This window comes from Antedon mediterranea, chromosome 8 (assembly GCF_964355755.1).
Source record: "Antedon mediterranea chromosome 8, ecAntMedi1.1, whole genome shotgun sequence".
Lineage (NCBI taxonomy): Eukaryota > Metazoa > Echinodermata > Crinoidea > Comatulida > Antedonidae > Antedon > Antedon mediterranea.
This window is the reverse complement of record NC_092677.1, coordinates 21,980,820-21,994,931: the sequence shown is the minus strand read 5'-3', so window position 1 is coordinate 21,994,931 and position 14,112 is coordinate 21,980,820. Positions and strand designations below refer to the sequence as shown.

The window sequence follows — 14,112 nt, the reverse complement described above, 5'->3', positions numbered from 1 at the left end:
TTTTAAACATTTTGAAAATGGAGAACATTTTCAAAAATACAAATTTAATATAGTTTTTAGCAATTAATTTAATTGCATAAAACATTATTAGAAAATACATTGAAAAACTGTTATGATGGGGTAGTTATACTATTTATTGTCAAAGCTTTAGAGAATGATAAGCATAAACATTTATTTACCATAAGATTAAAACAATTATATTACATAAATATAAATGATGTAATTATAAATATTTTATGCAAATGTTACTTACTATATAAAAACAAAAATTAGGTTCCAACCAAATAAATTAATTAATTTACGTTAAACTATTATGCCTTTTCTTTATTATTGCTTAACAAAAATTCAATATCAAAAATAAATGCACACCTACGTGTTTACTAACATATTTATTTTAATAAATTGAAGTTTAATTGAGTTGTCTCTTGGTACACTAAAAATAATGATATTGTCATTACTATTATGAACTTGCAAGGATCATATATTAGGCATCGACTATTGAAATTTAATGATTTTCTTTCAGCAAAGATGTGCCCGCAAGGCTTCTTAGGTTTAATTTCAAATTAGATATTGAGTTGATCCAAATGTGGTTCAGTTTTGGGCAAGACCTATATGCCTGCCAACCAACCACACTTTGAAAATGTTAAGTTGGCCAATCAGGAAGCAAGGACGAGTTGTGTAGGTTTTGATGATGAATTTCTTATTTTGATTACGCTATCATTCAACCAATTCTGTCAATATTTCAAATGAGGTTTCTAGAAATCCCCCTCTGGTTATTAAAGTGTTGCCATAGGGGATATGTAAATTGGATTTCTACTCGCATTGATTCTTGCTCTCTGTGCTCTGCACTCATATGAGTTTTAGTAATTGCTTCTTATTGTTGGTCATTTTAATTTTGATATGTAAATGAGTAGAATAAAGTGATAAATGACATTTGAATATACACATTTCACAAACTTTTAACTTGACTTTAACTTAACTTATAATGCCCTATTTTGTGCATTGTCAATTTGTTGATCTGCCTATTATTGGAAAGGTAATGATTTGAATTGGAGGCTAACCTAAACACACATAACAAGAAGTCTATATTTTTTGAGGTAACATTTGCTTATACATAAACAATTATCAGCTAAATCTGCGATGTGACCCATACAAATTTTCAGTATATTGGTTGATTTGACATGAAATAATCCTAATGTACAGTGTCAAAGGTCAGAAATGGCACTTCCAATCATGAAAATTATACTGCATATTTTTTTCAAATCATTAAAGTTGAAAATAAATAATAACGATGATCGAGCCAGAGTGCTATTATTTACACATTTGTACGAGATCGTTATTTTTACACTTGTTATTTTGAAATATCAGGCCTTAACAGTGTACAAAAAATGTGTAAATAATAGCAGTCCGGCTCGATCATTGTTATTTATTTTCAAGCAGCGAGTTCAAAAACTACTATCACTTGGGGTAAAACCAGTGTCGTGTGGATTTCAGATTTCTTTCAAAACAGAATGTCCGCTATAACTCAACTATATCTGATTAGAAGGAACAGTTTATCGGAGTCCCTCAAAGGGCCAAAATTAGGACAAATTATTTTTCCGGTCGATACTTTAGAAATACTCCTTAGTTGTCTCATTCCCATTCCTAATACTGTACTGGAATGCATTGTTTAACTACAAACAATTATACTTTTTTTGATTTCATATTTCATTTTTAGGCATATCAATATCTAACCAATTTCAGTGTAACTAAGTAGCATAGACTATCTAGGCCTACTAGTACTAGAGGCTAGTTAATTTTGCCTAGCGAAATTCTCTTTACTATAAAATATAAGTAATACCAATACTATATTTAACCAACTTCAGCTTGTACAAAACAAATGTTTTTTTATTATTAGGACCCAATAGGCCTAATATGTTCAACTTACCAAAGCTAACGTTCTTGCGCTGACGGGCCGGGGTTACGGTAAATTTAATACAAATCAAGGTAAAATCAGAATTTATGGAGTCTGTATGTAGTTTAGTCGTTTTATTTACATCCTCAAATCTTTGCAATACCATCTAGCATCATCTACAACACTTTATTTAGCACCTGTAATGTTTATGGAGGTTTATAAACACTGATTTCAGGGTTGAAAACAATATTTTATTGGACCCTCAGAGAGAGAAATGTGTGTTCCGTAATCGACGCCATGTTGTTATTGTGTCCAGGCTTTTCATCAAATCGTAAATATACATCGCACTAAACTTAGGATAAAACTATTTAAATCAATATTTTTATTTTTATTAATTAATTTATTTTCTATATTGATTATTTGAAGATTTTATGTAAGTATTCTATTCAACTGAGTAATAATTTGATGAATCAATAACATTTTGAAAAGAAATTTAAACTACGGACGTTTAAATGTAATTTTCTCTTTATATGATATGTTTTTTATGTCAAACTTTGTGTTATTACTTTTAAAATATTATTAAAATAATTACAATATTAAAGATGTTTGCAAATTTTCAAAAAGGACTTCCTAGTTCTACATAGATTGGCTTTTAATGGCCATAGTCTAATAATGCAAGATCTACTAAAATTGTAACAGTAATGTAACAGATGGGTGGGTCTCTCATATATTATCAACTTTTCTTAAGATTCACTTCTCGTAAATCTGCTTTACAGGGTTTCTCTCTTTTTTTTCTCATGGTGCAAATTTTTCTTATTAAATCTAGTACAACTTGTCTTTCCGTATTTAAACACATTTTGTTTCTAAACTTTATAAACTAAACTTTAAAAATGGACATACTTTACTTACACAATAATCTATCATGAGTCATTCAATCACTGCTATCACAAAGTATAATGCCCAAACTCATCTGCTCAAATGTAAATAAAATACTTAATAATTGTTGTGATTTAATTTCAATAAATTATCGACAAACTCATGCTGCTACTGTGAAATTAAAAGTAATTGGCTGTGTATAGTTAAAAAATGCATGCACTATTACAAAGTACATACATATATTATGAATGCATTTGTTATTGCCTATTGTTCAAGTGCGATATTAAAAATTTGTAGCCAAAAGTAAATGGTTATAAACAACAGGTCTATTTAAATATTGGGGTATGCCATTATACATTTACATAGTCCTATAATATTGACATACCTTGTGATACAATTAATAACTACAATAATTGAAAAAACATATATTTTTCTATATCTGATTGGTGCTCCTATTATACATTATAAAAAATGACAGTGCCAATAATCACTCTCTAAAATGGTTTATTAAAATTCTTGACTAATCAATACGGCTTATTAATAAAGAGTCCACACAATATGTATGTTGATATAAGACACCCAATATAGTCATGGCAGCACTTAACACTTGAGTCTCTTAAAAAATCCAATGGTAATTTAACTACTCAACAAACAAGATTAGAAAATCACAGCAAACAAGAATCAACTTGATTCAACTACTAGTTAAATAAAACTGCAAATACACCTATATCTTGCAATAAAATAAATACTAAACTATATAATTTGTTTTTTAAATAACAGACACTGGCAAAGTCAATACGATTTAATAATAAGTCCATTCAAGCATCATCAAATCAGTTAAAAGTCATTTAACATGAGCATGACAACATATATACCGCTATCTACAGAATAGTTTCTCTATAGCCCTGTTTCTGCTGCCAAGTAAATACCGTATTTAATACGGTATTTTTTTAATACCGTATATATACGGTATGTTTTTGGCAGCGGAAACAGTGCTCATTTTGTATATACTATATTTTCCCCACAAAATTTGTGGATAAAATACGGTATTTATAAATTTAAACCGTATTTTGGGTACCCGTTTCTGCTGCCAATAAAAAATACTGTATATTTTGATTTCTGTAAGCTTTTTACACAAGGATGGATAATCTATAGTCAAAGAAAGTAAGGAACAACATTTGCAAATAATCTGTTGGTGAAACAAATATTGCGGGAAATTAAAAAGCAAAAAAAACAGGACAGCCAGATTTATAAAAATAACTTACCAAAAATTAAAACAAGTATGGGGTGTGCGGACTGTCGTTGAAACAAGTCAATAACAAAAGAAACAGTGACTGTGAAAGCAGAGGCTACGCCATCGCCAAGATAACAAATTCTATTTCCGGCAAGGAAGGAATAACTTGTCCCCATTTTGGGGGATCGAATGGCATGTTGGGTAAAAAAGATGAATTTTAACACAACCAACCAAGTTAGTACTTCTAGCAGAAATGGGGTACTAAAAAATATGGTATCAAATATACCGTGTTTTATTCTGTATTTTAAGGATATGCAGCAGACCCAAAGTGATGTTAAATTCGTATTATGTAAACAAAAGTATCTTTTTGGAGATCCTACCTTGGGAATTAATATACAGTACTGTATTACAACATGATCAATTTGATTTCTGTTGTGCAAGCAAACACTTGGAAACTAGTGTATTTCCAAACAAATGTTACACCACACCATGAAAGGCACAGTGTTCTAATGGTAGGTATTGTCTGCATATGAAGCATAAAATTCTGGGTTGAATCTTGGTTGTTTATAAATGGTAAATTTATAAAAGAGATTAAGAATAAACCATCACATAGATTTGAGATTCAAACCTGGAATATATGCAGACATTTTTATCATTAGACCACTAATGGCATGTTGGAATCTGATTAGCAACACTCGGCAAACTCGCAAGTCCTTAATTTCACACACACTACATATATTAAATAGATATATAAATAGAATAAAAATGGAAATCGCATTCTTTCAAACATTACTCAAAAGAAATGAGAATTTTTGTAATGTTGACAAAAATGGCACAAATATTTAAAATGACATTGCTTATAACAGTTCATTGGCTAGTCATCAATTTTCACTTGTGTCATCAAAAGTACATTTCATTTGCCACCAGCAGTTATCAGATTTGTTCATGCTTAAACAGTCAAGCTGCCCAGTCACCCAAGGTTAAGCTTAGACAAATCACTAACTATTAACTATAATTTAATACAGATGTAATTTTGATTTCATGTACAAACTCATGGTTTTAACCAACTTGAATAAAGTGCTAACGATAGAGAACAATTGGTAAGGGTGCAAAATTACCAGAATGTTTTGTTTCCTGATATAGAAAAAAATGTGTAACTTACATGACTTTCGGTTGCCATGCCTGGTTCGTTTGCGGGGAGCACGGTTGCTAGGTGCAGTCGCAGATTTAACTAATATGTCCATCATTTCATCCCCTTGTTCTTCTGTTGATTCCTCATTTCCTGGCATGCTATTTCGACCTGTGTAAATACAATCAACAGTTTTTTCCACTGTCTGTAACTGTTTATATAAAATAATTTGGTAGCAGGAGAGGGGAATAACCACCAGAAAGTTAAAATTGTCATTCAACTTTTCTAGACCATAATTTTCCTTATAGTCCAGACAAAATAATATATGGTCTTCACCCATCAAAATAATTTATTTTACCACAGTCCATTTTAGTATAGTCCTCCATTAATCAAACATGTTTTCTTGGTCATTGAAAATCAAATTAATTTGCATATTATGCAAATTAAGAACATGTCTACATTCAAGATATATTCGTCCAATATTTAAAACTGGAAATTTGCTTTTCTTGGGGATTGTCACATTAAAAACACTTAAAATACAGAGATTATAAAAACAGTTACATACATAATACAGTAAAAATAATATACAATGGGTTATGTAATAAAATTACTGCCGAGACTGTGATATGATGTCGCTGCAACGTACTATGAAAGAATCAACTCCACTCCCAAAGACTTGAAATGAGACTTTGTTTATGTAGAGCATCTTGGGTATATATTTGTCTTGTGAACCTCTGATATGAGGGTCCCTAATGATCAGCAATTGCTGGATGGATCACCCTCATTAAATATGGTATAAAAAAAATGGATTACAAAACCTAATCCACTCACCTACCAAAAATGCATATAATCTATATTTATGGTTTGAAGGGTTGCATGGCGAAATCAAATGTTGATAAAAAGTTTGTGGTACACCACATTTATTAGTTCTGAAAAGAACTGATGAGTTTCTCGACGTTTCGATCGATATGCTTTAAGTCAATAAATAATTATCTAACTCAACTTAATTAGTAGGCCTAATAGTTTTCAATTGCTAGTACAATTTAGTATGGAAAGTATGAACCCATGTTCAAACCATTGAGAAAAAAGTTACGCGCGATTTACTAATTTGCCTATTATGCAGATTAGACCAATTTCTCATGCTTTTTAGTATGGCGATAAGTGGGTCATACTGAGATATACTGCAGTGAAATAAATTTGTTTTCAATTAGTAGTGGGTCACCCACTCAAATATTAGATAGTTTGACTGGACTATTAGACTATGAATAATCTAAACATGTACGTTATCTGCGGAGAAAGTACTATATGACAAACATTTGTTACTGGAGACAGGCTGGTATTTTGATGTTATGCGTTAACTGGAGCAAGTGATGGACAAGTTTTGGACAACATTTTTTAAAATAATCAAATATGGGGCTTTCATAAATACAAATAATTGATTACATTTACACTTTTACTTTTTCCAAAGTTTATTTATAATAATTTAATAATCACAGAAAAAAGTCCTGAAAATCTGACCTTGAGAACATTCATCAAAGCAGGACAGGAAGTATGGAAAAGCTGAATGAAACTGTGCTACAACAATTTTCAATTTTTGACAAAAAAACTCGAAAACTTATTAGGTACATTGCTTTATCATGAGAAGGAAGAGGGGTTGAAGTGAAAGTCCATGTTAATTGATCAATGACACAAAACAGCTTGCAGTGATCACACACCCAGCAATTTCATTTTATAATAAAATGGCCTAAAAAAATCATATCTCTTTCACTGGTCAAGATATAGTTGCTTGTCCATGAAAAATCTGCAATATAATATTCACATACATACTGTGTGAATCAATTTGTGTTTTAATTATGTAGTGAATTAGCAGGAAAATTTTCCTTTATCAATAGATTTCTACTGCATTATCACCTTTAGATACAGCCTTGAAGGGCATTTAGTAAATTAACAAGCTGTTAAGTGGTCAGCTCTCACTCATAGTCCCACACCTATGTCCTAAATGGATTGTTCATAATATGAGTTCTATTGATCAGGTTTTGCTCTCTTTACATTTAACAGTCATTCCGCACAACTTAAATTACTACCGCATAATTTGTTTGCTTCTCAGATTGATGCCGCTTCACTTTTTTTTGTTCTGAATTTAGTTCATGGTATTTAGTTTCTGTTTAGCTAAAAATAAACAACACATAGTATTGCCTGGATCATATTACAGGACAAACCAGAGCTTTGTCAATGGGAACAGAAAAGTTGTCATGGTGATAACTTTCGTAAATGCATACTTTGATTAAGATGTGAACGGTTCAATTCATTACTTATAAAGCTAATTTCAAATCATAAGTGCAATAACTTTTAATAAGGCCTTCAAATTCACAAATATAATGATGTAAGAGATGGTAAGTTTCAGGAAATTATTTCACCTAAAATGATATTCCATTAAAATTTATCAAAAAATGTAATAGTACAGTATAGATTTATCATTATCAAACCTACAGTATCTAAAACTGTAATACATTCTACCAATCATAGCTAGTGACTTTCAAGGAGATGTAGATGATAAAACATTTATCATTATCTAAAAAAAATTTTCAGTTTCATGTGGATTTAAAACATTAATTCGCTAGTTAAAGCCACTCGACCTACGTTTTTTCCGACCTAATTTAAGGTTTTTTTAAATGTAAAAATAAATACTATATGGACATATTGCGTTAAAAATAAGTCGATTCTTATAATTTAAATGGCCCACTACAAATACCAGAAAGCATCGCAAGCGGATTGATATTTTCATATTGTGATGTGATCGATCGCATCAAATGGTAAACAAATTAAATAACCGTAACTTTTCAGCGAAAATACCAGGTAACAGATTTTGCTAAAAAAGGAAAGATAATTCAGCATTGAGAGTATTTTAAAACTACTAGTATAAAAAAAACCTGTACATTAAATAAAATTATGTTTTGAATTACAATCACAAATTACAACTCTTGCCTCTCTTTTTGGAGAAGTATTCTTAAGAAAATGCAATTTCAGTTTACTTTATGTTTAAAGACTGCTCAGTACTAGATCGCTGGCTTTTGATTGTCTCCCATCTTATAATACTATTTACATGAACTCTAAATGCAAAATAATGACATCAATGGAAAATTACTTCCATTTATTGTCATTTGCATAAGAGTAGATATACATAGAAATTATGCTCTGAGATCAGATAAATACTCTCGTATGGTATACTGACAAGCATTCAGTGCCTGAATGGCAGCTGGATAAAAGCTGTTACGAAACCTATTTGTACGAGAGATGATGGACCGGTAACGTCTACTGCTTGCGGCTATGCGTAACACCTAAAATACATTATGCATGGGATGAGTAGAATCTTGCAATATACGGATTCAATAGAACTCTGCTCAATTCCAATGATATCTATTATCGCTCCCCATGATTTTGTAAAATTTATTAGGGAAGCTGATGAGTTAAAAAACAGGATACTTTCTCTTTTATAGATGATCAAACTTGACTATATACTTAATAATTTGAATGATGGTATTAAGGCTACAGCAGTAATATTCACCAATCTCACTTAGGCTAAGGGAAATACTTACCCTTAAAATTTAAGAATTCCCTTAACAAAGGGAAACACTTAAGGGGTATTCACAAATGAGTTAAGGGATTCACTTACCTAAGGGAAACACTTAATTTAAGGGTAAAACTTAAGGGTAAAAATAATCATAAATATTCATGAGTTTCCTCTCTAAAACTAATTTGCATATTTAAAAAAAGAGTAAGGGATTGGGGGAGGGGGGGGAGGATGAAGAGAAAAGTGTATGGACGATGATAAAAAAAAAAGAAAATGGCAGTCAAAACAAAAACAAGTAAATGAATATTAAACCTAGACTACTTTGTATTCTTGATACAATTTGTTTTTATTTTATGAGTGCGCTTTTATTATACTTGCCCATGCAAAGTACAAACACATATTAAGGCAGAAGAAGACCGTGCGGAGCACGGGTTACTGCTAGTTTTTGTTAAATGGAGGTCACCGTTGATCCCGAAGAGCTATAAAAAATTCAAAATTATTTTGACAATATTTTTTAATTTTGACAACATTTTCAACTAAAGCGTGTGCAAATCATCATGTAAATGTCCACATGTTGACCAAGTTAATAAATTTTACAGGTTTTTTTTTAGATATGCGATCCCACACAAATGTCAGAAAGAAAGAAGAATAATACAGAAAATGATGATTTCATACAATAACAAGGAGTTATCTGCTATATTGTGGATAACTACAATAATACATTTGTCAATAGATGATTTCATATCATTCTGTAGATTTGTAGGTAGGAATTTTGATCCATCTACATTTAGGGTTCTGTTTAAATGTACTAGCAATGAACATAGCGATTATTTGGCATTTATAACCTTTTTTAATCAATTGCAAAGTAATCTAAACGTAGCCCAATGTGTGTCTAGAGTTCGTTCTTTCGTTCAATATTATAACTTTTAAAGTTTAAAAGATCCTGGATAATCACCATGGCATCGAAAAAGATTGAAGATTTTTAGTATTACAAAGAAGTAACTAAATGAAATAAAATATACTTGGGTTGCGTATCTTCATTTTAGTCATAGTTATATAAGATGCTGATGTTTTTCAATCAACAGTTATCGTTAAAATGCCTAAATCACTATCTCTAACATTTATTTAACAGCAGCACAGAGAACATTTTGATTGATATCTGTCATTATGGTGTTGTGATGACATTGATCAAATAATATAACATATTACATTATAGACATATTTACAATTTATTGATCATCATGCTTCATAATAAAGGTATTGTAATTTGAATAAAGTATTACCAGAAAGAAGGAGTTGCTGTCAACAGCCAAGGGCAAGGGTCAATGTTTTTAATATATATGCAAAAGACATTATTATTATCAAAGCTTCTGCAGCCACATTTATATCCAAATTCAGACAGTCACTCCACATTGATTAGAATTAATACTGCTGTTTTTGGTTATCCGCACTTGGCGGATAACCCCTTGTTATTGTCTGAATCTTTTTTTAAACTTAGCAAAGTGTAAATTTATATTTATATTGTCATGCGCTAACTTTCTATGGAAAAAAAATTATCGCATTTAAAATTTTAAAATGCGAAAAATAAATTTCTACGCGTTTCATGTCATTTTGAGCATGTCAAAAATTCTACGAAAGTAGCGTTAAACATATTCTTTTCGCGTGATTTGTTTTTCCAGCCTTTTCTAGTAATTTTACCAACTTTTAAACAATTTCGACTTAAAATTACGTCATACGAGCACGTCGAATTGGACAATTTGCGCGCATTTTTAGATTCTAAACTATGTGGTGAACTTTTTTTTAATTACATATTCTGGAAGTTGATGAGATGTAGATATCGGATAATGAATCAATATGGCTAACCGGACATTGTGACGTCATCGTATGGCCACTCAAATATAAAATATAGGATTTTTGTATCTTTCGTCATAGCTCATTACATTAAATAGAGCTTATCCGTATTCCAGATTCAGATTCAGATTCAGATTCGATATATTAATTCATTCATACATAGTATAATGATAATTGTTTTCTCGGCAGAAAAACACAATCAAAACAATACATACATAATATTTACATTCATAATATTTACATTCGTGATCAACTTGGAACTAACAACAACAACAACAAATCTTTGAAACTCACTGTTGTATAGCCAAGGTAGCGCATAGGTAAGAATGAAAATTTATGTCTATTTGTTTTTACATTCCATTTTCCCCCATATTTTTTTTATATTGTCTAGGTCAATCAATTATCTTTCGCATGATTTACCATTTTTAAAATTTTTATGACGTCATCAGATGCAAAAGCGTGAATAACTTTGGTCACTTATTTTCATCATTCTAATAAATTTCAATATGTTATAGCTCCTCAGAATAAAAAGTGATAATCATGATTAAAACGTTTTCAGGAAGCTGTTGAATTGTAGATACGAATTAATGTACAAATTATGCGCATCGGATGGTGTGACGTCATCATATGGCCAGTTCAATTATAATTAAAAGTTGTATTTGGCACGTGGCGTTTGCGCGGCGGATAACCTAACTTGTCCACAGTGCAAGTTCAAATCTAATTTAATTTTATAATTACTTTTTTCAAAAAATAAATAAATAATAAATATAAATTAAAAGTGAAAGTTTAAGTTTGGTGGACAGTTTGGGCTATCTGAATATAGAGAATGTACCCTACATTCTCCATTAATAATATTGAGTGTGTTTAAGTCGAAAATACAATCTTGGTAGTTTTCACATAGTCAGCTAAAAAGGAAGTGTAGCTATGTAATATTTGTGAAAAAAAAAATAAAAAAATCCAGATATTCTCAAAATTGTCTTGCTTCAACCAAAACTACAGTAAGGTGGCTCACCACCAAATCTTGCATCTGCTCTGTCCAATTAATTCCAGTAGGCTGGAATTTGATTATCTTTTTACTGTTTTATAAAATTGATTCTAAGTTGGAAATTTCACAAAAAGTTAACTTATGTCTTAATTTTTATCTCCGCCAAACCATGTTGGGGCTAAGGTCGTAGAGACTCTCAGTTGTCAATACTGATTAATCTTTTGATCTTTAAATATAATTAATTGTGGTTGGTCCCTAAAAGGCTTCATTTTCTCACAAATTTGAACCCCTCCATAAAAATCTTGGCAACATTACTGGTTTATATATAAACACATTTTAGAATCATGTTTTGTTTAAAACAATGAAAAGATCTATCTGTTTTACTTGCAATCAAATTTGCTTAAAAATCAATGTAATCTATATATATTTGTGATCGTTCTTCATCCTTACTATTTTAGAAAATGTTGAAGAGAGGGTACACATCCAAACAGATTTTTGAATTTGTGTAGGACATTGATAAGGGTCGAATATTAAGGTTAACAGAAAAGGCTTGATTGATAATACATACACAAATAAAACCATGTCAAATCACAATGAATGATGATGAATGATGATCAACCAGTGATTATTGCTAATATTCCATAAAGATATTATATTGCTTGCCTAAGTCTATAGTGATCATTTGTATTCTTAAATCAATAAACAATAAATGTAAATCATCACTTGCTTATCTTTCTACTACAGTATGTACTCTCTCCAAAATATAAAAATATGCATTAAATTGAAAAAGTAGTTTTATTACTTACAATATCTATTTTGCCCGTTCTTTCTATTAATTTTAAAGAAAGACTTTTGTATAATAATTGTATTACAAATCATTAAAAGCAAAAATGCTTTTTTATTTTATTTATTTCTGTCTTTATTGTGAAGACACCTTTAGTATTGTAGTACTGATATCACTGGTGGATCATATAAATAAAATCAAATGTACAAAAGTAAAAACAATATAAACTAGAAAGCCACTCCGAGAGTGTATACCTCCACCTACTTTGTGATTTGTAATTTTAAAACATAATTTGATTTAATGTACAGGTTTTTTGATACGAGAAGTTTAAAAAACCTATTTTAGGCCTTATACTATAATGCTGAAAATGAAAGAGTTCCACGAAAAATAATCTGACATTTGGTGAAAAATTTATTCATTTATGAAAACCAGATTAAGAATTACTTAAAAAGTGATTAATATGAAGATAATTACATATCTGTTCATAAAGAGCCCGTTCAATAATTTTACTAATTAGAGGCAATACAGAAATAGGCCTATAATTATGTGTGTCTGCTGAGGTCTAACAATGTAGTTTCACTTACTTTGGGGTTTCTTTGCTCTTGCTTTACGTGTTGCATCATCACCAGGAGTTGTTCCAGAACCTTTCAAAAGCTTTTGAAGCTTTGCATCCTCTTCTTTGTCTTTCCCAGTAAATTTCTAATTGAAATATAATGTATAAACTGTAATGTGTAATTGTTGTGTATTGTTCGATTATTGTATGAATCTATATATAAATTTACATAAGGGCAAAATTCGGTAAATCATTCATTACTTCTAGAATTTTTACTCGATGGTACTGATTTTAACCACCTGATGTAACCCTGTTTATTAATTAAATTGAGTTAGATAATTAGTTATTGACAATTGAAATGAATTTAGGTTCAACGATTTGCTCCAATCGTGGTATACACTGTCTAATGGATGTCCATCTTGAATAATACGAGGATGCTTTGCATTTACCTATCTCCTTCTACAATCGATTTAGCTGAATAGCTGAAAACTGGTCAAACAGCTCGAGTACAGCCTCATAATAATAAGACAAACCAAATTTCTTAAAAGACACTATTTTAATAAGGAGGTATGTTTTATTTACGGCAAATTTCGTCCTTTTGTCCTAATTTTGTAGGGCTCAGATCTAGGTCTATATACAGTGGAAACAATGATGAAAACATGTGGGTAAGAGCACATGAATATGCTCATTTTTGTCTCTGCAGTTGGTAATGTGACCTTGCTAAAACGGTCTAACACCATGGGTCTGAACTTATTTGGTATAACACAAGTAGGTAAATGTTCCAGAAAACGTTTTAATCATGATTATCACTTTTCATTCTGAGGAGCTATAACATATTGACATTTATTGGAATGATGAAAATAAGTGACCCAAGTTTTTCACGCTTTTGCACATGATGATCAATATTTTAAAAATGGTAAATCATGTGAAAGATAATTGATTGACCTAGACAATATCAAAATATTGGGGGAAATGGAAAACAGATAAGTGGAGATGCGCTCTATTAAATGTGATGAGCTACGACGAAAGAGACAAAAATCCTATATTTTATATTCGAGTGGCCATACAATGACGTCGCCATGTCTACGGGCGCTAGCTGTTCGCTAAGTCCGACTGCAGTGCGGATAACCAAAAATAACGAAAAATAAAGATGTTGACAGTATACTTTTTAGTTCTTACATACATGCATCATCTAAACTAATTGTAAACACTAAATGGTATGCTCGTGCCCACAA

General features: G+C 30.7%; 1 protein-coding gene and 1 long non-coding RNA gene across 14 annotated transcripts in view; one reads left to right on the top strand and one right to left on the bottom strand.

Moving 5' to 3' along the window:
* LOC140057257 (uncharacterized) overlaps positions 1–14,112 on the bottom strand; it is a 150,748-nt gene that overhangs the window by 3,448 nt on the left and 133,188 nt on the right. For 12 of the 13 annotated variants that reach the window (XM_072102828.1, XM_072102832.1, XM_072102837.1 and 9 more), the window contains 2 exons: positions 12,909–13,023; positions 5,167–5,304 (listed from right to left, as the gene is read on the bottom strand). In XM_072102828.1, the coding sequence (XP_071958929.1) occupies positions 5,167–5,304; positions 12,909–13,023 (253 nt within the window). Of the gene's footprint in view, positions 1–2,803; positions 2,865–5,166; positions 5,305–12,908; positions 13,024–14,112 lie in introns of all 13 variants that reach the window. The other variant, XM_072102833.1, reaches the window with a different exon arrangement.
* Positions 1–14,112, top strand: part of LOC140057259 (uncharacterized) — a 35,832-nt gene that overhangs the window by 12,450 nt on the left and 9,270 nt on the right. The gene's annotated exons all lie outside the window — the stretch shown is intronic.